The following is a 22,900-nucleotide window of genomic DNA, read 5'->3' as shown; positions in this document are numbered from 1 at the left end:
GGAGAGGAGAGCATGATGCTAGAAACAGGTGCCACCCACCACCGACCGCAACTGCTTTTCGTAGAAACAAGGGTCTTGAAGATGCCCGTCCACGGACAGCCTCCCGTGCTGAATGCTCTCCCGTGGTTCTGCTCTCGTGGCATTCGGCATTCCGTGGGCCGGCTATCTTGCCCAGCGCTACCACATCTCGGCCAGGTGTGGGCCTCCTGCCAATCGGCTGGGGAGCCCTGGAGCCTCCACCGCTTGGAACTGGAGAAACAAGTACGGCTCTTGCGTCATCACATTTCCCTGGGCCTATGCCAATCTCCCTCTGGCCACCCAGTTGCCCACGTGAAGCTCTCCAGTGCGAGGCTGTTCGGAGGCGATTCGCGGCGCTGCTCGCATTGTCCTGCTCGCAGACGCCCGGGGTCCGTTCCTGCTGGCGCCGTTGGTTGTACAATTAGCAGCAATAAGAAGCGGTGGCAAACGCGCGCCCTGCCCACTTGCTGCTCAAGAGCATCGACAAGTGCCAGTGCATGCAGAGATAAACCTGCCGCTAGATAGCTTAATCTAGCGCCCGAACTGCTGCCGCTCCGAGCGATCCTCCACCCTCACTCACCACCACGTTGCAGCCCGTCCGCGGTCTCCGTCTTTTTGGTCTCTGCGTTGGAGCTGTCTTGTGCCTCCTCCTCCGCTCGCTGCTGTCCTCCCGTTTTTCCCTGCATTGCACCTACATACCCCGTCCTGCTCTGTCCCAGCCGTGCTCCCCACCCGCCGTCATTCGCTTTCCCCGGGTCTCCATCGCATGATAACGCCCCGTCGCTACCCTCCGCTCACCTGCTGCCAGACAGCTTCACGTCCGCCCTCGTTATGCCCTTCCTTAAGAACCTGCGCAGAAGGTCCAAATCAAGCTTCCGCAAAGACGGTCCCTCCAGCAAGGCCGACCCGAATATCAATACCAATAGCACCAGCAACGGCAATGGCAGCATCATGCGGAACAAGTCCTCGTCGACCCTTAACTCGACTCCAGGCACCTTTGGCTCGACAACGCCGCCGAGCACCCTCCCGTCAGAAGAATCCAACGGCGTGCATGGCGGAACTCCTCCGCCGATTCCCCAGCGCCCGCCAATAAACACAAAGCGATACAGCCTCAACGTGCGTACTCGGCCCCGCGTTTTACGCTGACACTCCATTGACCATATTTTCGCTACAGGGAATGAATTCCTTCGGCACCAATGCCTCACAGAGGTCTTTAAACACCTCGTCCCTTCTCGCGCCAAGGGTCCTCTCCATAACAGACAACACTTGGGTACGGAACTTGCCCATGACTCGGGTTGATTGCGCTAACAGCATCCAGACACACCAGAAAGTGCTGTTAATCTCAGGGACGATCGGTGACCCGTCACTGAAGCCGCTGGACGGCACTTTGACCTGTTGCCATCACCAAGACAGCTTCCCCCCGACCAATTGGCCTGTCCAAGACTCTCACTTCAAAGCACTAGTCCACCTACAACCTGGGCCAAATCGGCTGCGTCTGGACTTTACTTCACCAAAGGTGTCCTCCGGCACCACCTCAATCCCAGCGCATTCATCTTTCATCCAGATCAATTACCTTCCTCTCAACTCGTCTCCGCCTCTGCATTTAGCCATAATTCTTGGGAAGGATTCCCCCGGAACGTATGATGCGGTACCCGAGCGGTTACAGAGGGAAGGGAATGGATTGGATATTGCAACTAGGAAATTCCGCATGGCAGCATACTTATGGCAAGCCTTCACCGGCGAACAAATGTACCGCAATGGTCTAGGTCGTCGGTGCTTCAGAATTGAAGAACAATGGCAACCTGGCACACTTACGTACGAGGATCAGAATACCGGAACGATGCGAAACGAGGCCAAAATCCATATAATCAGATCGAATAAGACCATGGCTGAGATCAGAGATCTCGATCTTGCGCAACAGTACGACAAGGCTACCAAGAAAGGGGACCTCTTTGGAATTGCTGGGGATGCGGTGAAGGAATACTTTCAGCTCAAACCTGGGCAGAAGCACTACGTCTCGTGCTTGTTTCTTGACACTCACTGGGACCCGAAAGTGAAAGTCGTTCGGGGACATGCTGCGCTTGGCGGCGGCGATGGCGACCTTCAGCTTGCTATCTTCGGATCACACGCGCTACAGAGCTATCCAGCAAGTCTTGAAGAAGTTGTGCCCGCATTCTCAGATTGCACGAAGACTGATACGGCGTACGTTGCAAACGACTGCAATGAGTCCGGGAGCAACTGGGAGGCGGCCAACATTGGCATTGGTGCCCATATGCATGAAACAGGGCATTTGTTCGGGTGCCCGCACCAAGAAAGCGGTGTCATGTTACGCGACTATGTTCGACTCAACCGAACGTTTACGTGTAGGGAACCTTACTCCACGCGCACAAAGTCTCCAGGACAGCGCCTTGTCTTGCAACAAGACGAGTGCGCATGGCACAGACTGGACTGTCTGCGGTTCCGCTTCCACCCTTGCTTCAAACTTCCGTCTGACATGACGCCGAGCGCCGACGGAAGCGTTCAAGTCTGGACAGTTGATGGTGGAGTGCTAGCCACGGCGCCAACTGGTGTAGCCTGGATTGAGCTATACACAGAAGGAGACGACCTTTGCCGTACTCACATCGAGTACTTCGACCCGACCAGTGGCAAATCGCCTCCTGCCCACGTTTCGCTCACCGAGTCTGACCTGCGAGACCGGTTACCCAGGGACAAACGAAACAAGAAGCTGAAGCTGGAAATCTACTCAACCGGCGGAGGAAAGCATGTCGTAGAGGACTTTAGCCAACTTGCCAATACGAAGAACTGCCGTGTTCGCCTTCCAGATGGCCGATGGGGCTTTCGCGGCAGCAAGCTTGGCTTCTCTCAAATGGAAGGCTCTCAACCGCAGGAGGTCATAATCGACAGTTGTTACATCCAAACCAAACTCCTCAAGACCATTAGAGTCTACCATGGATTTGCTGTGGATGGAATTGAGTTCTTCTACGAAGACTCGGAGAGCCAGCTGTTCGGGAAGAGAGGAGGAAAGGCTGGTGGCTCAGAATTTACTTTGGACACTCGGAGAGGCGAGCTCCTGATGGGCTTTTACCTGCGAGCCGGCTTGTGGATTGATGGGTTACAAATTCTGACTAGTCTGGGACGGAAAAGCGAAATCTTCGGGAATCCTACTGGCGGCAGTGGGTAAGATCAAGTCGGTCACTTTTCGCTCATCGCACATATGCTAACGTGTTTTATAGACATACCCTACTGCCTCCCCGCGGGTACATCATAGCCGGCATCTCCGGTTCTTGCGCAGGATGGCTGGACGGCTTTTCTCTAATCATCACTCGTTGAAGTCACCACAAACGGCTTTCTAGCGCAGCAATAGCCTTTCTCACACCACTACTTACCGGCTACAAACTCTAGCACCCCGCCGTCGTCGCTCTCGCCGGTTCCCCTTTCTTCTAGCGTTACGGCGAACACGGCATATTCCCTGTACTGTATATACAACAATTTTTTTTGGCCAGGATTGTCAATTCTGTATTGGAAGGATTCGCATTTGGCACCAACAAACCAGCTTCTGTTGGCCTTCTTCCTACAACAATGTGCCAGCCCGCTTGGCCGGGAGGTGGCGTTGTAGATCGGAGAAGAGATGGAGGGATTAGATGTCTGTTACATGGACGGATCGGTGGATTGGTCCTACTAATATCGGTAATGGAGGAATTTGAATAGGGGCCGCGGTTTAGCGGGATTGGGGCGGCGGAATACTGGACTCTGCGAGGCAATACGTGGATGATGAGGCGGGTTGGAAATAATAATCATGATATCATGTCTAGGAGTGTATGCATGAGCGTGAGGTTTCGAAAGAGCTTGCTCCCACACTCCTCTATCACATGAATGTTTCGTTCCATTGAAACAAATCTAGACCTGATGCGCCACTAATAGACCCGTGCGGAATCCTTGGCAGACGTGGCTGTGTGGACGTCATTCACGAACTTCACGAACTTCCAAGGTTGAAAAACAAAGGCTCCGTCACCTCCAACCACTGCCCTATTTCAGCCAACCCCCCGGTTTCCACCTCTGTAAACACACATCGCCTACTTCCCTACACTCTACCCATTCGCTCGAGCAAAACCATCGCTATGTCTCGACGAAACGGCGGCCCCAACGGCGCTGAGAAGGACATCGCAGCACCGGTCAAAGACTTGACCAAACCCGATCCGAGTGGGTAGCCCGAGAACTGGACAACTTTAGCAAGCGTTAACGGCCAATAGCTCAGGACAAGCAAGCAAGACTGCTGAACTCCGATTCTGGTCACTTCTCTCTGATCCGGTACGACGCGCCTACTCGCAAAGCCCCACCTACTGCACAGCGCTCTAACCTTCGAACAGAGCCCTACATCTGGCCGACTTCATCACCGCCTTAAATGGTATGTTCTCACTGGGCCCAAGGCGCGAGCGCAAGCACTAAGACTATATCACAGGCTTCTGCGGAGTTATGTCCGTGTTCTCGTCAATGCGATACTGTCTCGGCGATCCACATTCATACACCAACATCTATGCCGCTCTCGGATTCGTTCCTCTAGGCCTATTCTTCGATTTCATGGATGGCAAGGTCGCAAGGTGGCGGCAGAAGTCGTCCCTCATGGGCCAGGAGCTGGACTCGCTGGCGGACCTGGTAAGCAGCCTCAAGTCGCGCCGTTCAAGTCGATATCAGAATTAGAATTCAGACTAATACTGCTGGTTTAGATCTCCTTTGGTGTCGGGCCGGCTGCTGCTGCCTTTGCCATAGGACTCCGCACTCCTGTTGACCATGTCCTCCTAACCATCTTCGTCCTATGCGGGCTGCTCCGCCTCGCTCGCTTCAACGTGACGGTCACCGCTCTTCCCAAAGACGCAACCGGGAAATCGAAATATTTCGAAGGCACGCCAATTCCAACCTCTCTCTCGTTGGTCAGCCTCATGGCATACTGGGTATCGCAAGGCTGGGTGTTGGAGAATATCCCCTACGGAACGGCGCTCACCGGTACTGCGTTCGAGTTCCACCCAGTTGTGGGTCTATTCATCGTGCATGGCTGCTTGATGGTAAGCAAGTCGCTCCACATACCGAAACCGTAGGTTGGAGGCTGTAGCAGAGGCAAGGTGCACTCTTCCGCTTGCATCGAACAAATAGCAGGTCTGGGCCATACATGTTTGCTTCAGGGTCGGCCTATAGAAAAGCGCATGGCATGAATGGCGTGTTTAGCTTGGGATGACTCGACTCTAGTGCGTGGCTTGATTGAATGCGATGATTTCTTTGGAAAGCTCGGTTCTACGGTTGGTCAAAAGCGTATAGAGTATCCGAGTAGGATTTTGTGAGTGCGTGGGAGTATAAGAAGCCATATGCAACACCCCATCCCTTAAATTTGGCTTGACATAACGCGAGTACTTCGGTTTTTGTCGGTTTTGTGCCACGACTTAGTGCTTTCGTTTGTTTTCGAAGATCTGGGGAAGTTAACGGGAGTTGACCCACACCTGATGTTGCTGGGGCATCCCAGAGAATATCATCAGAAAAGAGACTGCTCTTCCGGCACTGTCTTTAAATGCACATTTCCCCGCATGATTATTCCCCGTTCAACTCCTCTATTCTCCCTTAACTTAGCGGCATCTCTAGCGCGCGGCTATCGGAGCTTTTCCAATTCCTAGGTCTCTCGAATCCACCCTAGTGTTCTAGCATCGCGACTTTCCAAATAAGGCGTGATAGATAAGAGCATCTAGGTACCCTCCAAAACATTGAGAGGCGAGCTGAATAGAGCATGGACACGAAGGCCTGCATCGCATCGAATCAGGCAGCGACCCGCAGGCCACCTCACTTCTCGGAAGCAAACCCGCCCGCTTCTGACTTGTGACCTGTCACCCGCACCTTCTCTCCTCGGTCAATTCTTACATCCACTCAGACAAGCCTGTCGAGGCTCTGCAGTTTCCGGTGAGCAGTCGATCGTAGCCTCACCTGGGATTGGCTGCTGGCTGCCCCACCTGGACTCGCCGTTACACTGCTTCAACGACAACCACCACCAGAGGTCCAGCGTCGATTCTCACTGCGACCACGAAAAAGAAATTGTACGTGCTTATCTCAAGTACATGCCAAGCTGGCGGATGACTCGAAACTGCCTCTGGTCTGCTGACACTATTCACACTACTTCTACGGCTCGGTCTTGACGAAACAATCGCCCTGGGCACCGCTACCCTCTATGACTGGTGTCCAAGATGGATATCTTCATTCGAAATGTTCCGCTTCAATCCACCACGGATCAGCTGAAGGATTTCCTGAGGACCAGCCTGCTCCAGCTTGGCGTTCTCGCGTTCGAGCTCAATAAGGTCAGGAACAAGAACTTCGCCATCTTGTCTCTTCCCGATGTAGATAAGGCGACGCAATTTCTCCTTCTACACGGAGCGAGATTTCGGTCCACTCCAATGCAACCTCTGTACTTTGGCGGGTCTGCTCTCAACTGCACGGCCAGCAAGAACGCGCAAGACGAGCATCTAAGGAAGAGCTTACAGCTGGCCGACAAAAAGACCCGCGAGAGGCAAAGCCAACCTTCAAAGAATGCAGCTCTGAATTCCAAGCGAAATCTTCAAACCGTCTTTGCATTCCGGACGTTGCATTGCGGAGCTTGGTCTTATCAGAATTCCCTGCTTACTTTCGATCAATACTATCGAGACGAGAGAGCTGGGACAATTACCTTTGGTACATCCTCACTTGTGGTTCTGCTGCATCGCAATCCAGACCTCCCCCATTGCCGGCTTGATGTTCCGTACTATAGTATCGAGCATGTTCTTACGGGGAACTCCACGACCGCAACGATATCCCTTACCCTCAGGTGGCCTCCAAAGATCTACGAGGATACACTTGCAGGTGACATATACAAGCCCAATTCCACTACCACTGAGGATCTTCTAGCCAGCCTGATGAAACTTTCAATTAGTTCCGCCAAACTGGCTCCGACCGCGCCGGCGTTCATTCCTTCGCAACAAGACAGGTCTCAGGGAAAGAGGATTCGGCTTTCATCGATTGCAAAAGGGCATGAGGGTACTGTGGGATCTTGCTTTGTCTACCAGGTTTCCCTATCCGACCGACGATTGATGGAGGAGGCTGTTCGGACGATCAAAAAGAGGGCGGGTATACCCGACCACATGACCTTTGAAACCCGTGTGCGGAAGCCTCCAACCACCTTCACGCAAGACTACTCTAGACTGTCTTCCGTCTTGGCGGACTATACGAGAAATATATCTTTGACCTACCCAGTCCGGTTCCAGCTGGAGCGTCTGGCGCTGAACGGCATCCTGTCACCTTCAACAATCCAAATCCTAATACCAGGCTTAGCCAGCCTTGTTGCCGTTTACAAAACAAACCAAGTCGCCACTGCTTTAGGAAGACTAGTACATGAAGTTGAGTTTCCGGGTCCACGAGCAGAAACCAAGAATTTCAGGCCCGATGAACTGTTAAAGCGCCTTCGTCATCATACTGAAGCTGCATACAAAGAGCAAGACGAATCAATATACAAGCGCGTAGAGGAGCGTGAGCATCTGGCCCTCGTCCACAAAGTTTTGATCACTCCATGCGGCCTGTTACTCACTGGCCCCGACCCTGAGGTAACGAACAGAGTTTTGCGCAAGTACGCAAAGTATCACGACTATTTCCTTCGAGTTACCTTTGGTGACGAAGATGCCACGCCTGTTCATTTCGACGCACGTGCAAACCAAGAGAGAATCTACCATGGTCGCTTCAAGCAGATCCTTGACAAAGGGGTGAACATTGCCGGTCGAACATTCAAATTCCTCGGGTTCTCGCATTCGTCTCTAAGAAGCCAGTCCTGCTGGTTCATGGCACCGTTCACGCTCGACGGTGGATTGGTGTTTTCTCCAGACGTGATCAGAGGCCTCGGAAACTTCACGACCTTTCGTTCTCCTGCGAAATGTGCTGCCCGGATTGGTCAAGCATTCTCTGATACCTTGACATCCGTCTCTCTCCCTGACGGAGCATGGTTTGAGACTAAGGATGTGGAGAGAAACGGCCGCGTGTTCAGTGATGGTAAGTTCTCTCCTTTTGCACGCTGATACGATTCCTCACTGCCTGAATTTCTTCAACATATCCTAAAAGTGTGCAAAATACTGACCAAATATCTCAGGCTGTGGAACGATCTCTATGAAACTTCTTAGGCAGGTGTGGCTTGAGTATGGCGTCGGAAAATCGTTGAAGCCAACAATACTTCAAATTCGAATGGCTGGCGTAAAGGGAGTAGTCTCGCTAGACTCTCGTCTCGATGGCTATCAGATTTGCACACGGCCATCAATGGAGAAGTTTCATGAGGCAACCTCTCATGACATCGAACTTTGCGGCGGGTCGTTCTCACCCTTGCCGCTACACCTAAACCGTCAGTTTATCAAGATTCTGGAAGACCTTCAAGTGCCAGCCAAAGCGTTCTTAGAGCTTCAAGAGCAAGTAGTCCGCCAGCTTCGACAAGTCACACTCCACACCTTGAACGCATCTGTTTTCCTCGAGTGGGCCCACATAGGACAAGCAGCGAAGACAGCGAGCCTGCTTAAAAGGATGCACACCATCGGACTTGAATTTCAGCAGGATAAGTTCCTCACCGACACCATAGAAATTGCAGTGCTTTCCAGACTCCGAGAAATCAAGCATCGCTCCCGTATTCCGGTAGAAAACGGCTATACGCTTTACGGAATCATGGACGAGACTGGATATCTGAAGAAGGGCCAAGTCTATGTTGCAACGGAAAAGATGAAAGATGGGAAGCGACAACGTTCGGTGTTAGTACGAGAGCGAGTGGTGATCACTCGAGCACCGGCACTCCACCCAGGCGACATCCAGTTGGTCGAGGCTGTTGACGTGCCATCGAACTCACCGTTGAAGAACATCTACAACTGTGTCATGTTCAGCCAGTGGGGAGATCGAGATCTGCCGAGCCAACTCAGCGGCGGAGATCTTGATGGAGATCTCTATCAAGTCATCTATGAACCTCGACTGATACCAAAAGTGACCAAGGAGCCGGCTGACTACCCTCGTCAGGAGCCGGTAGACATCGGACGTCCGGTTGAGCCGAAAGACATGACCGACTTCTTCATCAAATTCATGGAAACGGACCAACTGGGACGCATTTCCACCCTTCATCAGATATTGGCCGACAAACACACCACCAAAGACCTCCCAGGAACGTTCCACCCAGAGTGCATAAAACTAGCAGAAATGGCCTCCACTGCTGTTGATTTTTCCAAGACAGGCATTCCGGTAAGCGACATAACTTCTCTTTGAGTAGAGCCTGACTTTAGCAAATCGCTGACTGAACACGTTTCTAGGTCGACCTTTCCAAACTCCCCCGAGGAGACAACGGCGTCCGCCCCGACTTCATGGCCACCGGACCCCGCGTCTTCGTTGAGTCCAAAGGCGCCGTGCTCGAAGACGCCGAAGAGGACGACGACGAAGTCGACCCCGTCCGCGCACTCGACCCGGACCAGCGCAAATTCCGCTACTACGAGAGCGACAACGTCCTCGGCCGGCTCTACCGCGCCATCGACGAAGCAAAGTTCTTCGAGCAGATGCAGAAGGACTCAAGGACTGCGAAGGCCAAGGATCCGAGAAATAGCTTGATGGAAAAATTGTTGCAGCATGTCAAGCGCGAGACGGTGGGATTGCAGTATCTGCAGTATATGGATTTGGCGAGGACGTTGAGAGAGGAGTGAGTCTTCCTTTCCTCTTCAAAACTTCAAAACGCAGTGGGAGAAGAATGCATCTAACGCCAGCAGGTACGAATCCAACCTCGTCAGCATAATGGCACAATACTCCACCCACCCGGCACATCCCCTCAATGAACTTGAAGTCTTCTCCGGATCTATCCTAGGCAAATCCCTCGGTGCGCAGAATAAGCAGACCCGCGAGCACGCGAAGGATATGGTTGAGCGCTTCAACCGCGACGTCACCGCCGCTATCAAGGTGATTGTGCAAGGAGATGAGGAGGACGAAGAAGACGATGACGTGAAGAGGGAGGAGGCGCTCCCGCGTGCGCTGGCGTGCTTGGAGAATTCGCTGAGGGAGGTGGGGAGTTGGCCAAGGAAGGGGCTGGTGAGTTGGCGGTATGTGGTTGCGGCGGTTTGTTTGGAGGAGCTAGAGAGGGCGAGGTTGAGGAGCGGTTTGAGGGGGCCGGTGAGGCTTTATGCATGAGCGTGAGGACGACGTGCTGCTGAAAAGTGCTGAGAGGAATCGGAAGGCTATAGCCATGGGAAGGCATACATCACGAAACGGGGTGAAATAGTCTCCGAGCTGGTCTCTTTCAAGGGCATTGGGCGCTATGTTATGGATGCTATGGGAGATGCCCTTGGGCTCTTAGGTGTGGCTAAGCACATGAATGGAAGCTGAGAATGATTATTGAGACTCGTGCAAGCTGCTTTGCTATTGTCTGTGGCATCCAAGAGAAATTGGCGAAGATAAAGTGTCAGCGGATCAGTGGTTCAGTCACGTACTGCTTACGACTGCCAGGGGTGCTCCAGTACGACATGAGGAATGGAGACAGGATATTATGCTCTCAAGCATGTGAATTGAACTTAAAGATCAGGCCTTAGGGAGACGCGTTTGCCACGGTAAGACTATGGTGTCGTGGGGGTGGGCTGCGGGACTCGCCGTGGAGCTTTGTTCTCTAAGTGGTGCTATGGAAGGACTAATACTACCCTTGTACTTGTAGTCGCATAGTAGAACTGCTAAGCCCAATAAGGAGCATTATGCGTAAATACAGTGCCGCTTTAACGAGCCACACCTAACATCCTGCTGAATTTGAGAATTCCAAGCTGTCCGCCGTGTGCTCAAGGCGGTCTAAGAAGCGCTTGAGGTTGTATTGCTCCGTACTGAGATATGAGTGTATCCAGCAAACCAATACTGCTGAAACCCAGAGATTCTCTTTCCGATCGCTGAAATCCAGATGGGGCACACATTTGACGGGTCCCTTGTCCCTACTCTGGACCAGAAGGGTGCGTCAAGAAGGCGGACTGGGCCTGCAAGGTCGCCGATATGGCAATCCAGATGCCTGATACCAGGAAGAGAAGAGCAAAATCAGGACAGGATACTTTGTATAGGCTTGGCGTCATGCAGAGAAGAGGCTGTGCTGTTCAGGGATTGGTGTTGGTGGATGATGACAGCAGCCCGTCCAATGCTATCGACTTTAGCGCAAAATGCACCAACAGCCTCGACAAAGCCCAGGAGCCCCTCCAGGCCTCTGCGCCCGCTGCTTCGTCAATGACCGCGACATCGACACGAAGCCAGGTAAGCAGCGACTCGCGGTCTCCGCAGGGTCTACCCAAAGGCTGTCAACAACCTGGCCATCGCCGTTGAAATTGGCGGGCTCTAGTGTATCAAATAGCGCAACCGGAATCGTCTCCCTCTTGTCCATCACCTCTTGAACTTCTACTATTCCTTGTCAGAGCCAGTTGGCCTCTTTATAACTGTGCTGTAGCCCCTCATACGGCCGTCGTTCTGCTAACGTACACTATCCCTACTCTTGTCCCACGTGGAGGACCCCTCCACGGATTAGAGAATCACCACTATACGCATTCTCTATGCCTGATTCACTGCTCTCACCTAATCAGAGGGGCCTATCCTCACCTTCCCCGGGACCAGACAGGAGAAGCGGCCTGCCTCCTCGCATTCGCCGCCGCAATCGGGTCATCTCGTCGTGTCTCGAATGCCGTCGCCGCAAGCTGAAGTGTGACAAGCTGCAACCATGCACCAACTGCACCAAGTTCGCCCGGGACTGCGTCTTTCTCGCCCCAGCCTTGGATCCCGTGGGCCAGGCCAAGCTGGCCGAGGTCAAAGAGAAAATGGGCCTGCTGGAGCGGACTCTGGAGCAGGATGTTGCACGCAGTAAAAGCGAAGCGCGAGACGAGAGCTCGCCCTCCTCGCAACTTCCAGGCCAAGATATAGTCGAAAGCGACGAAAACAGCGCTCCCGAGGACGAGAAAGACCTTAAACCCAATTCCTACGTTACCGAGGACGCAGCATACGACGATGCCGACGATGACCTGGTCGACCTGGGCATTCAGCTGGGGAAGATGCGCATCACAGATCGCATTGGAGGCTTTGTTCGACCACGCTTTCAGGAGGAGATTCAAGAAGCGTTGAAAGAAGTGCCGCCTCCTCAGCCCGGCAACCGATATCCCGTGCGGACACCAACCTCGTTCCTAGGTCCGGGGCCCGACTACGTTGCCCCGGCGTCCAGCTTCTTCTTTGCACCAGAACCACGGAGAATGTCATTAATGTCATTTCTTCCTGCAAGAAGCACAGCGGACAGGTTGCTCGTTCAGTACTGGAATGCCGTCCACGTTCTGGCAAAGTGCTTGCATCGTCCCAGCTTTGAGAGACAGTATGCTACCTTCTGGAGTGACATAGCAAGCGGCGTGGAGCCAACGGCCTCCTTTCAGGCTGTCGTGCTCGCAATGCTCATGTCTGCAGCCATCAGCTTACCAGATGAGACTGTACTTACTGAGTACGCCGTCGCAAAGGCCGATCTAGTCGAGAACTTCCGTCAGGGCTGTGAGACGAGCCTCGCTCGCGCCAACTTCCTCCGAACCTCTAAGCTCGAGACTTTACAAGCTTTCGTCATGTACTTGGTGAGTAACCCCTCATAGTGGCGTCTGGGACGTCTTGGTTGGGTTCTAATCCCGGCTAGATACCGCTCTGTCGAAGTGAGATTTCGCGTGCTCATTCAGCTCTCACCGGCACTATAATACGATTAGCTGAATGTATGTCCCTGCATAGAGATCCCTCGAATTACGATGTATCAGCAGTCGAAATGCAAGTACGTCGGACACTGTGGTATCAAGTGTGTTTCCTTGACATGCGGACGTGCGAAGCCACTGGCCCTAGGCCTCAGATCCGTAGGGACGACTTCGACACCAAGTTTCCCCTGAACGTCGATGATGCCGATCTGGAGTTGCCCAACCCACCAACAGAGGACGCAAGCCGTTTTACCGACATGACTATTACGCGCATACGCTTCGAATGCAACGAAATGCACCGCCTGACCTGGAACGAACGGCCTCGCATCGAGCGAAAGAAGACAACCTTCACCTCCCTCCTCGGCAAGGTCCAGAGCTTCGGCAAGGCGATGGAGACGAAGTACCTCCCAATCCTCGATTCCCGGGTCCCACTCCAATACATGGCGATGCAGATCTACACCGTTCTCTTCAACCGCATGCACGTCCAGATCCTCCACAAATACGCCTCCAACCAAGACCGCCTCATGCCCGAGCGCCTGCGCCAAATCATGATGGGCTCCTGCATCATCATCCTCGAGCATGCCATGGCCATCGAAACCATCCCCCACGTGCGCCTCTGGGCCTGGTACGCCGGCGCCTTCCAGCAGTACCACTCGGCCATCCTGCTCCTGTCCGAGTACTACGCCAAGCCGCGCGACGACTTCGCCCTCGAAGCCCGCGTCTGGCGCGCCCTCGACTTCGCCTTCGAGCTACCCCCGGACCTCGAGGGCGGCGAGAAATCCCGCATGATCCTCCACGAGCTCAGCGACCGCCTTGGCGTCTACCAGTCCCACCGCCGCATCCGCCCGCCCAAGAGCATGGCCGAGGCCCCCGGCCCGCGCATCCATGCACACGAGTTCAAGCGCCAGGAGGCGCGCCGCTCGAAGGAGCGCGGCGAGAGCCTGACACCGGCGATCGACTTCAGTGGCCCTGGCGGTATCCTGCCTAGCACCGAGCCCCTGGATTACAGCTTCACCTACCCCCGCATGCCCGACGACATTATGCGTGAACCCACCTATCAGCTTCCCGGGATGGTGAGCCCTATGCACGGCAGCGACTCCTCGCCCTCTATGAGCAACGCCGCGAACCCCAACGTCGGCGGGGCTGGGAGCATCAACAACAACAACAACAGCCCGGGCAATGCGGATAACATGCTAGATATCGATTGGGTGCGTACTCGTTCCCATTCCCATCCCCATCGCCCTCTTCCCCCTCACCACCCCAGCCCATCTTGTCGATTCCCCCCCGGCCGCCACAGCCGCTGTACGACCACGACGGCGAGGGGAATTGGGTTGAGTCTGAGCCCCGTGTTGAATATTTTCGAGCGTGTAGAGTACAAGCTGACAATGTGTAAACAGAATGAGTGGGAGCGCCTCTTCCCCAGCGACATGAACGCCGGCGGCAGCGCGGGCGATATCATGATCCCGCCGTTCAGCTTCCCGCATTTCAGCCCGAGCGAGTTGGAGGAAGGGTGGGCGGCGGGGATGGGCAAGGATCCGCTGGTGGAGTGGGCGGGCGTTGGTGTGCAAGGGGAGAGTCTGAAGTGAGGGGGGTTTGGGGCTGGGTTGGAGTGAAGCGTTATGAGGTCGACGACATGCATATGTGGAATGGGTGGGGGGGAGTTGAGAGCGTTTAGCGGTGATGCGGGGGATTATGGTATGGGGTGGTATTTGTGGCTTTGATTTGCGGCATCGCTAGAAAAGGAGCTGGCCGCCTTGTCTCTATTGTACATGATATTCCAACACTTTGATTACGTTTTCTTGGCCGTACCTTGGGTTTGAAATTTGGAAAGGGGGATGGTATCATATGTATTTGCCCTCTGGGTCAACCTTGTCGAACAATTCCATCGTTTTCTCGTACCTGGAGTACTATTAGCGCATAAACAAAGAGAGGGGAGGGGAGAGCTTGCATCGTAAACACGATCCCGCCACTCAGTATCAGTCTCCCTAACCTAGGCACAGCGCCAGACCAGAACGTCAGAAGGCCCTCTTCTCTGAAAATCTTGGCGGCGCAGCTGAAGCTGTTCTTGTACAGCGAGCGGGCTTCTATCGATTGCATGCTACTCGTAATTAGTGCCATTACATACCGCGACCCCAGTCTCTCATGATTTAGAATCTCTTACCGTGTCTTAACAGTGTCGAGTGGCATAGTGGCATACACCGTGATCACGCCCGCCATACCGCCAATTCCAAAGGTGCTGATCACCCCCAGCTTCTCTCCTGGCTGGACATATGATTGCGCGAGTTGCTTCAGAGCTGTGTAGCTGGAGAAGCGCACCGCGGAGTTTGCAGCTTGTCGCGCGGTGGTGGGGAGGAAGCCTTGGAAGAAGCCGCGAATGCCCTTCTCTTGTGCTATTATCCGCGTGCCGTGGAGGAAGCCGCGCATCCGGGGCTTGGCTGCTTTGCGGTCGTCGATTCTACGCGGGAATTGGGTGATTAGCATGACAGATTCTGAAATCTGGACGGGCAAGCTTTCAGGCACATTCCTGAGAGCTTATAATTCACCAGGGCCCCTCAGACAGTGGTACCTGGCAGGCAAGGCCGCATTCGAGTAGTGGCGATTGTGTGTACAAGAGTCATGACCCAGCAAAGTATGATTTGCAGGTTCTACTCACAGTTGTGTCTTTATGCTCTCAAAAGGTGTCACGGCGAGCAGGGACTCGGTAACTCCGGCGCCAAATCCTGCTACTACGTTCGCGGGTCCGGATACCTTGCCATCAGCGTCGGCGAGTAGCGCCTTGTAAGTGTCGAAAGCTACGAAGCCTACGAACGCAGGTTAGCCTGTCCTGCCAACTTCTGAAGAGGGAGCGTCACTCACGTATTCCCGCCTTCAGCGAGTTCCCGATTATCAGCGTCGTGCAGCCTGCGTACCATTGTTTGCCGAACGGTGGCCAAGGGAGCTTCTTGCTGTTTGGTAAACGCTGGTTCAGTTGTGTCCGAGTCTTTGCGACTGCGTGGTGGGTCAGGGGATTTGTTTAGGTGGATGCGGAGAAGTTTGGGGTGAACTTAGGTACATTCGGCGGGATATGTGATTGCTAGAGGAGAGTTAGGAGGGTTTCTTTGAAGGTTTGGAGTATTGAACTTACATATTTCTACGGCTCCGGCTGTTGCGCCAGCGATAATGGACCGCATCATGCTGGGCTATTAGACGTGTTAGAGGATGTTAGCGACAGGCTTCGGGCATGATACCTTCTTCTTCTTCTCCCCAGTAGTAGTAGCCATCTCGGCAGAGGCCTCTGGCAACGATTGAAGGTTTAGTATGTAGCAAGAAGATTTCAATGTGTCATGAAGCTATCCAGCGGGATCGTGGGGTATGTTTTCGAGAAAAGAGGTCGCGATGACGCATCCGAGGCACAATGACCAAATCTGTATTTCGAGGTTTCTTCTCTATTAATATTTCTGGAATGATTTAACGGTTTTTTCGAGGGTGTATAGAGGCACTCAATTGATGTTTAAGGACCGGAGGCGGTATGGATGTCGTCGAAATGGAATTGTGACGAGTGGCACGTGTTGCAGCTTGGCACTAGGAAAAGCTTCGGCGCTCAGATCATCGTCAACTTCTCCTTCAACATCCATACATTCCCCTTCTACTTTTTCACTCGTGCCTCTATACCCAGCATGCTTTCTCTACGGAATCTCGCCCGCGCGGCGCCGCGATCAGTTGCCCGTCTGTCCACCAAAACTGCCCGCCCACAGTTCTCCCTTCTCCGCACAACCTCCGTCTGCCAACCGTCGTGGACACAAAGTGCATCGAGACTCGGGGCCTCATTCCACACTTCTTCGATAAGGAGACAGGAAATTGGTATGCTACGCTGCCTCAGGATACCTATCAATGCTAATAGTATCACAGACAATGCCGAACTCGTCGCGAAGCTGCAGTCGGAAATTTCCATTGAGGAGGAGACACGAACCGATGAGCAGTACTCCAGCAATGTCATCAATGACTATCTTGAGAACAGCCCATTCACCGTATGCCCATCCCATGTCACTGCAAGACGAGCGAATAACTAAATTTTGGGATAGCTCGAAGAGACAGCAGGACAGGAGGAGGTTGTTCTTTCCCGGCAGATAGGCGATGAGACGTATGCCTGCCAATCATATATCTTCGGATTACTCTAACAATACGCAGCATCCGCGTTGCCTTCACCACCGCCGATCTTACCAACGAAAACCAAGAGCGAGAAATGGACGACCAGGCCATGTACGACGAGGAAGAGGGCGTTGAGGATATCATCGGACAGCAGTCAGGAGGAGCTAACAGCAAGGGTGCTGCGAACCAGGGCCGAACTGCCAACGGAAATGTGAAGGTCGCCCCCGAGGACAGCGTTTCTCCCGCAGACAGGCCCGAGCTGGACGATGAGGTGATTGACGAGGATGAGCCTCGCGACCAGAGCTTCGCTGCCCGCGCGAATATCCGTATCGAGCGCCCAGGAAGGGGTGCGCTCGCCATCGAAGCTGTTGCCCAGGACGGCGACTTCGTGATTGAGAACATCTTCTACTTCCCCGAAGCCGATCTGGCCGACCCGAAGACCGCAGAGAAGGACTGGGAGAGGCGCAACCTGTACACCGGTCCTCCATTTGGGAACCTTGATGAGGACCTGCAGATTCTGCTCGAGAAGTACCTCGAGGAGCGCGGCATCAACACTCGCATGGCTCTGTTCATCCCAGACTACATAGACTACAAGGAGCAGAAGGAGTACCTCAGGTGGTTGGGCAGTAAGTCGCATCATGCCATATCGACGCTTCAGTGCGAGATGCTAACACTTTTACACAGATGTCAAGAACTTCGTCGATGCTTAGATGCTAGCTAGCTAAGAATTCGTAGTCGGGAGTAATTCTCCTTCTCTGTATTATTTGTAACTACTCCAGATGTTTCTACGGAGGCTTGACTTCTGGGGCGTAATGCGGCCGTGTACATCAGTTGTGAGATGGGTTGGCTCGAGGGGCGTGTGTCGTTGCTTGAAGTCTTGAGGAGGCGAGAATGTGGTATCCATGACCATAGATTCTCCAAAATACTCGCAAAAGCGCAGTTCCACTCTTCTCATCTCACCGCCCTCGATTATTATGTGACCCCTGCTGTCTTCGCAGCACTGATAGTGCAATCACAGCGCTCGCGGGATGCCTTACAATCCTAGGCGCAGTGCCCTTTTCGTCCCTTCCTTCCTACCGTTTTCGAAATCCAACGACCCGAGCAGTGTGCTGGGCGCGTTGGGCTCTGTTATTGACCGGAATGTGGCCACATTGTTGCTCAAGATTGACCCTTGGGTGGATAACTGGACTCGTGTCTGGTACCCTTCTTCTCTAGCCTAACGAACTTCATCGTGTTCAAGCCCACCCACTGCCCCTCCCAATCCTTCAGAAGCTTGACATTGGCGGCGTCCTCCAGGTCTGGCATCCAGAATCCCGAATCGTACTCGCGCATCTCCAGTTTCTGCCTCTCCTTCAATTGCACCTCTCTATTACTTGATGGGCGCCCCGGACGACGCTCAGCCTGCAGTGTCGCTAATTCGTCGTCATCTCGGCGCAAGAATTTCTCGATGATAGCATGGATTTCTGCGTATGAAAGGGTCGTCTTGTCGCCAACTTCAGTTTTGATAAAGTTGATTCTGTCCACTAGAGAATTTTAGTTGGTATCGTTTATAGAAGAGGCAATCGCTCCAGAATACGCACCATACGGCCGGTTCTGCTTGTTTCTCAAGGATGTGAGTCTGATAATCTTGTCATCACGGGCACTTGCTCGCTGCAGTCGCTGGGTGTCGCGGCTGTGCTCATGAAGCACGGTGTTGCGACCCTTCTTCTTCGCGATCTGTTTCTGCACCTTTTGAAGGCCTTTTCCAGGCATTGTGGTCGTGAGGTGTCGAGTCTAGTGAATGTTCCGCTCAAAAAAATATTAGCGGGGAAAACCGAGAAATGTGGCCGAGCACGAGGCTGGCCTTGGCACCGGGGATCGCGTCGAGCGCGTCGAACCCAGGCATCTCCAACATCCTCCGCATGTCCCACAAAGTTTCTCCAACACTGCTCTTCCTTTTCTTTCCCTTTTGCTCTCGTACACCTTACTAGAGCTCTTCGTGCGTGATGAAGCTGTAGCATCTAGAATCCGCCGGTGTTTGAGGCCTTCACCTCCCTTTAGCTGTCAACATGGGCATTTCCGGTACTTATATTCCCCAAAGCGTAGGGTTTCCACTGATGGATTGTAGGCCTCCTCCCCCTTCTCAAATCAATCCACAAACCTTGCAACCTCAAGAAGTTTTCGGGCCAGACAATCGGAGTCGATGCCTATGGATGGCTCCACAGAGGGACTGTTGCTTGCGCAATAGATCTAGCGCTCGGCAAGCCCACGACTAAGTACGCATACACATACACACGTCTCGGTCTAACCAGTTACTCATATTTTACCAGATATGTCGAGTTCGCCATGAGTCGCGTGCGAATGCTCGTCCATTTTGGCATTATACCGTATATTGTCTTCGACGGGGATTATCTCCCAAGCAAGTCGGGAACGGAGAAAGAGCGCGCAGCCCGGCGAAAGGAGAGCAAACGAGCCGGCTTGGAACTTCTCAAACTGGGCAAAACATCCCAAGCACATCTGGAGCTGCAGAAGGCCGTTGATGTCACCCCGGAAATGGCGCGCATGTTCATCGAGGAACTGAAGCGCCATAACATCCAGTATGTTGTCGCACCATACGAAGCCGACTCCCAACTCGTCTACCTGGAACGAAAAGATCTCATCCAAGGAATTCTGTCTGAAGACTCCGACCTCCTGGTGTTCGGTGCCAAGTGTTTGTTGACGAAACTGGACCAGTACGGGGATTGTGTCATGATCAACCGCAATGATTTCACCGCATGTAGAGAAGTCAGTTTTGTTGGCTGGACGGATAAAGAGTTCAGGTGCATGGCAATCCTCAGTGGCTGTGACTATCTTAGCAATATCGACAAGATGGGCCTGAAGACAGCATATCGGCTTCTCCGAAAGTACAAGACCATCGATCGTCTTATTCGCGCTATCCAGTTCGATGGTAAATTCAAGGTTCCAGCGGACTATCTGGACTCATTTACCCAAGCGGAAAACACTTTCTTGTATCAATGGGTGTTCTGCCCCCTCTTGAAGCAGGTCGTCAATTTCATGGACCCCGAACCAGGCGTCCAGATCGAAGACTTACCATATATCGGACGACATGTACCACCAAACCTTGCTCGTGGAGTCTCATCAGGCGACCTCAACCCTCATACCAAAAAGCCAATCGTCGTAGAGGCTGGCGTTCGGACACCGTTCATACCCCTTGTGCCATCCTCGCGAAAGCAGAGCACGGTGCAAACCCCGGACCTCAAAGGTTCCAAACCGATTGACACGTTCTTCAAACCAAAGCGAACACCACTTGCGGAACTAGACATAAACCTTTTCACACCATCTCCAAGCCAGCAGAGGCTGATTCAGCGGCCTTCAAGGCCGTGGTCTGCCTCTGCTGCACCATCGCAGCCTCTCCGTACGGCCTCATTCCCCTCCACAGCGCCACAACCATCTCGCAGAACAATCTCGGAATCTTGGACTGGAGGAGCGCCTGCGCCGCGCACCTCGAAACGCCAGAGGCTGTGCGATGATCCTACGCCTGGCGAAGCCTCTGCTCGGGTTGAGTCCGGCCGGAGTAGGTTCTTTGCTTCTGCCGAGCCTAGCCCTTCTGTCAGGCCGTCACAGGCAAAGATTAAAAGCAAGCAAGCGGGCATCGAACCATGGTCTGATGATTCGATAGAGGAAGCAATGGCCGAGCTACCTGGTTTCGATGACTTCCAACCCAAAACAAAGAAAAAGGTGCCAATCTTCACGGACGACTCGCAGACTTCTGCCAGCGGGGCTTCGCAATCCACCATAGCTTCTAAGAGTACAGGGGTTGAGTCACAGGAGACTGCAGGTGTGATCACGCCTGCGACTTCTTATGGTAGCCCGGCTGCGATTGACGATCAAAAGGAGGTATCGTCCTTCAGTGCGCATCTGTCTGCAGAGATGCAGCAACTGAAGTCCAAGTTCTCATACCAAAAGCCACCCGATACGAATGTTCCACGCGCATCGAAGATTCCTAGACCGAGGTCATCTCCGAGAAAGAGTGCTGCCCGAAACCTCTCGGCCCCGATGCCACTCTCAATGGTACAGCCCTCTAGACTGAGCCCTCGCTCACGGAAAACTTCTGGACGTTCTTCGATCAAGAATAGAAAAGGAGCTGCCAGGCCTTCTCCACAGTCATTGAAACAGGCTGAGCCATTGGTTGAAGAGCGTATCGTTGACTCGTTTGCCAAAGCCTGCACATCGGAGGAGGTCGAGGACGATTCGCTCCCGGAACTAGAGGACTCTGCGTGGTCTGCCATGGAAGCCGAAATTGTGGTCCCCAGGAGTGATCCCATAGTTTATGATGAATCTCTAGCCACCGATACTGCGCGGATGACAGGATCGGCACAACTAAAAGGCAGCGAAGACTACATCGTTCCTGACAGCGAGGCAGAGGAGAGCGATGGTTCGCCACTCCGAAAACCTTTCCTAGATCTCGGCAGATTTGCTTTCACGGCGAATTGATCCATGGTTGGGCTCTTTCACATCTTATGCATTCACGAAGCGGACTGCGGTTCACCGGCGTTTGGGGTATGTTTACTTTCTGATATTTCTGGCCTGGAAATAGGCCCGGGGGTGGGGTGGATATAGCGGTCCTAACCTGGCGGCACGGCGGGGTGAAAGAGGTAATTCCTATTCAATGACTCTAACGGGTCACAAGTTCTGCATTGTTAGCTGTCTATACCCATTTGGCCTATAGCGGCCACTATCAAGTCTACTCATATTCTTTCGTTCTGCGGCATGTGATCACTTTTCATGTGCGGACATTGTATCGCGGAAGCAAGACATACTACGTTCTATTTTTCGTCTCACCGAGCACGTATCTAGGATCAGATCAATAGCACACGAGCTCTAGGTCGATGAATATAAGCGAGTGTTACGCAATCTTTGGTGCGCATTCCGCTCCCGCATGCCAACCATATCTAACCGGACTACAGAAAGCCTCTGTTGTCAAAACATCGATTCTCACAACATCCGGGGCGCGTCTCAACCCCTGAAAATTCGGCAGGTAGTCAACACAAAGAGACCAGCCATGGACACTAAAATGGCCAACAAAGATACCTCGAACATTGCATCAGCTGACGAAAATCAGAACTGCTTCTCAAAGAGACCGTTCCAGATCAAAGAGTCTACCCTTCCTTTCTTCCTCGCCTAACAGCCTCAATCGAGTTCCATTCTGTTCTTTGTCCGCAAACTGCGCACCCTTCGTTCCGCATGCGGCCATCAAGCAACCAAGCGGTCTATTTAACGCGCAATGGCCTTGTTTCCGGCCGTCCTCCTTTTTCTGTTGTTTAGCCGTCTGCAAGATTTCTGATTTGGGAATAAGCAGACGGTCATATTCGTACGCTTTTATCACTCTTCAGTCCAGTGACCGGTCTCATCTACGTCACACACTCTCTAAACCCAAAAACCTGACCACAATACCCCTGAACCATCATGCCACCCAAGCAAAAGGGCAAAGGCGCCGCCGCCAAGAAGGGGAAGACGACGCCATCCCCCAAGACGACGTCAACCCGCAGGTCGACGACAACCTCCAAGAGGTCGACAACCTCTAAGACAACGACGCCACCCGCACCCAAAAGAAGACGCCTCACGCCTCAGCTCACCATCCCCGGCGGCGGCAAAAAGGCCATCAAGAGACACAGCGACGGCATCCGCAAAAGCTACATTACAGATGGTGCCCGCAAACGTAAAAAGACCAGGCCTTTCGGCGCTCCGCCCTCTCAGCCCGATGAGGAGGAGGATGCGCCTCCACCTCCGCCTCCAAAGAAGACGAAGGCCAAGCTGGCTGCCAAACCAACAGCCAAAGCCACAGCGAAACCACAATCCAAACCCAAACCCGCTACCAAAGCAAAACCCGCTGCTAAACCCAAAGCTACTACCAAACCCAAACCCGCCACGAAATCAAAACCCAAAGCACCCACCACCACCGCCGCCACCAACCGCGTCGCCAAACCCGCCCCCGCCCGCCGCCGCCTCACCCCCGCCGAGAAGAGCGCCGCGACGCG

At 53.4% G+C, this 22,900-nt stretch overlaps 8 protein-coding genes across 8 annotated transcripts; 6 read left to right on the top strand and 2 right to left on the bottom strand.

Annotated features, from left to right (window-relative positions):
* Window positions 1-1,195: 1,195 nt before the first annotated feature.
* Window positions 1,196-3,348, top strand: BDZ99DRAFT_380744 (uncharacterized protein; the record flags this gene model as incomplete). Its single annotated transcript, XM_033715201.1, has 3 exons — window positions 1,196-1,288; window positions 1,337-3,195; window positions 3,252-3,348. 3 exons carry the CDS (start codon window positions 1,196-1,198, stop codon window positions 3,346-3,348), a joined length of 2,049 nt encoding a protein of 682 aa, XP_033581253.1.
* A 660-nt stretch (window positions 3,349-4,008) lies between these two features.
* BDZ99DRAFT_410755 (putative CDP-diacylglycerol--serine O-phosphatidyltransferase) lies at window positions 4,009-5,591 on the top strand. Its single transcript, XM_033716600.1, has 5 exons — window positions 4,009-4,218; window positions 4,269-4,326; window positions 4,386-4,423; window positions 4,478-4,671; window positions 4,743-5,591. The coding sequence occupies exons 1-5, from the start codon at window positions 4,137-4,139 to the stop codon at window positions 5,109-5,111; spliced, it is 741 nt and encodes a 246-aa protein (XP_033581252.1). The 5' UTR covers window positions 4,009-4,136; the 3' UTR covers window positions 5,112-5,591.
* A 648-nt stretch (window positions 5,592-6,239) lies between these two features.
* Window positions 6,240-10,669, top strand: BDZ99DRAFT_410752 (RNA-directed RNA polymerase; the record flags this gene model as incomplete). The annotated part of the gene is made up of 4 exons (XM_033716599.1): window positions 6,240-8,064; window positions 8,162-9,282; window positions 9,351-9,730; window positions 9,798-10,669. 4 exons carry the CDS (start codon window positions 6,240-6,242, stop codon window positions 10,210-10,212), a joined length of 3,741 nt encoding a protein of 1,246 aa, XP_033581251.1. The 3' UTR covers window positions 10,213-10,669.
* Window positions 10,670-11,488: 819 nt separating this feature from the next.
* BDZ99DRAFT_234706 (uncharacterized protein) lies at window positions 11,489-14,519 on the top strand. The gene is made up of 3 exons (XM_033713545.1): window positions 11,489-12,647; window positions 12,707-13,963; window positions 14,153-14,519. Exons 1-3 carry the CDS (start codon window positions 11,598-11,600, stop codon window positions 14,339-14,341), a joined length of 2,496 nt encoding a protein of 831 aa, XP_033581250.1. The 5' UTR covers window positions 11,489-11,597; the 3' UTR covers window positions 14,342-14,519.
* Window positions 14,454-16,265, bottom strand: BDZ99DRAFT_459981 (mitochondrial carrier). Its single transcript, XM_033719281.1, has 8 exons — window positions 15,983-16,265; window positions 15,880-15,934; window positions 15,808-15,828; window positions 15,612-15,743; window positions 15,409-15,556; window positions 14,917-15,210; window positions 14,704-14,853; window positions 14,454-14,654 (listed from the first exon to the last, which is right to left on the bottom strand). Exons 1-8 carry the CDS (start codon window positions 16,013-16,015, stop codon window positions 14,597-14,599), a joined length of 891 nt encoding a protein of 296 aa, XP_033581249.1. The 5' UTR covers window positions 16,016-16,265; the 3' UTR covers window positions 14,454-14,596.
* A 97-nt stretch (window positions 16,266-16,362) lies between these two features.
* BDZ99DRAFT_437173 (mitochondrial glyco protein) lies at window positions 16,363-17,939 on the top strand. Its single transcript, XM_033717571.1, has 5 exons — window positions 16,363-16,595; window positions 16,644-16,762; window positions 16,817-16,875; window positions 16,923-17,509; window positions 17,568-17,939. Exons 1-5 carry the CDS (start codon window positions 16,412-16,414, stop codon window positions 17,591-17,593), a joined length of 975 nt encoding a protein of 324 aa, XP_033581248.1. The 5' UTR covers window positions 16,363-16,411; the 3' UTR covers window positions 17,594-17,939.
* Window positions 17,940-18,660, bottom strand: BDZ99DRAFT_234678 (uncharacterized protein). The gene is made up of 2 exons (XM_033713544.1): window positions 18,464-18,660; window positions 17,940-18,406 (listed from the first exon to the last, which is right to left on the bottom strand). Exons 1-2 carry the CDS (start codon window positions 18,633-18,635, stop codon window positions 18,042-18,044), a joined length of 537 nt encoding a protein of 178 aa, XP_033581247.1. The 5' UTR covers window positions 18,636-18,660; the 3' UTR covers window positions 17,940-18,041.
* A 271-nt stretch (window positions 18,661-18,931) lies between these two features.
* BDZ99DRAFT_506967 (uncharacterized protein) lies at window positions 18,932-21,774 on the top strand (the record flags this gene model as incomplete). The annotated part of the gene is made up of 3 exons (XM_033724207.1): window positions 18,932-18,944; window positions 18,991-19,138; window positions 19,193-21,774. The coding sequence occupies 3 exons, from the start codon at window positions 18,932-18,934 to the stop codon at window positions 21,354-21,356; spliced, it is 2,325 nt and encodes a 774-aa protein (XP_033581246.1). The 3' UTR covers window positions 21,357-21,774.
* Between the last annotated feature and the right edge of the window lie 1,126 nt (window positions 21,775-22,900).

Source organism: Mytilinidion resinicola (genome assembly GCF_010093595.1).
Source record: "Mytilinidion resinicola strain CBS 304.34 unplaced genomic scaffold BDZ99scaffold_4, whole genome shotgun sequence".
NCBI lineage: Eukaryota > Fungi > Ascomycota > Dothideomycetes > Mytilinidiales > Mytilinidiaceae > Mytilinidion > Mytilinidion resinicola.
Note: the sequence above shows the minus strand (reverse complement) of the source record. Positions and strands in the feature narration are given on the sequence as shown.

Bases quoted from the DNA above. Each gene is read 5' to 3' on its own strand.
- BDZ99DRAFT_234678 (XM_033713544.1), bottom strand. From the start codon at position 18,635: ATGCCTGGAAAAGGCCTTCAAAAGGTGCAGAAACAGATCGCGAAGAAG. The intron at 18,407-18,463 runs GTGCGTATTCTG...AAAATTCTCTAG, and splicing joins CAAGCAGAACCGGCCGTATG to TGGACAGAATCAACTTTATC.
- BDZ99DRAFT_410755 (XM_033716600.1), top strand. From the start codon at position 4,137: ATGTCTCGACGAAACGGCGGCCCCAACGGCGCTGAGAAGGACATCGCA. The intron at 4,424-4,477 runs GTATGTTCTCAC...ACTATATCACAG, and splicing joins CTTCATCACCGCCTTAAATG to GCTTCTGCGGAGTTATGTCC. The intron at 4,672-4,742 runs GTAAGCAGCCTC...CTGCTGGTTTAG, and splicing joins TGGACTCGCTGGCGGACCTG to ATCTCCTTTGGTGTCGGGCC.
- BDZ99DRAFT_437173 (XM_033717571.1), top strand. From the start codon at position 16,412: ATGCTTTCTCTACGGAATCTCGCCCGCGCGGCGCCGCGATCAGTTGCC. The intron at 16,763-16,816 runs GTATGCCCATCC...ATTTTGGGATAG, and splicing joins TTGAGAACAGCCCATTCACC to CTCGAAGAGACAGCAGGACA. The intron at 16,876-16,922 runs GTATGCCTGCCA...AACAATACGCAG, and splicing joins CGGCAGATAGGCGATGAGAC to CATCCGCGTTGCCTTCACCA.
- BDZ99DRAFT_459981 (XM_033719281.1), bottom strand. From the start codon at position 16,015: ATGGCTACTACTACTGGGGAGAAGAAGAAGAAG. The intron at 15,211-15,408 runs GTGAGTAGAACC...ATTCCCGCGTAG, and splicing joins GAGAGCATAAAGACACAACT to AATCGACGACCGCAAAGCAG. The intron at 14,854-14,916 runs GTAAGAGATTCT...AATTACGAGTAG, and splicing joins CTCGACACTGTTAAGACACG to CATGCAATCGATAGAAGCCC.
- BDZ99DRAFT_234706 (XM_033713545.1), top strand. From the start codon at position 11,598: ATGCCTGATTCACTGCTCTCACCTAATCAGAGGGGCCTATCCTCACCT. The intron at 12,648-12,706 runs GTGAGTAACCCC...AATCCCGGCTAG, and splicing joins AAGCTTTCGTCATGTACTTG to ATACCGCTCTGTCGAAGTGA. The intron at 13,964-14,152 runs GTGCGTACTCGT...ATGTGTAAACAG, and splicing joins ACATGCTAGATATCGATTGG to AATGAGTGGGAGCGCCTCTT.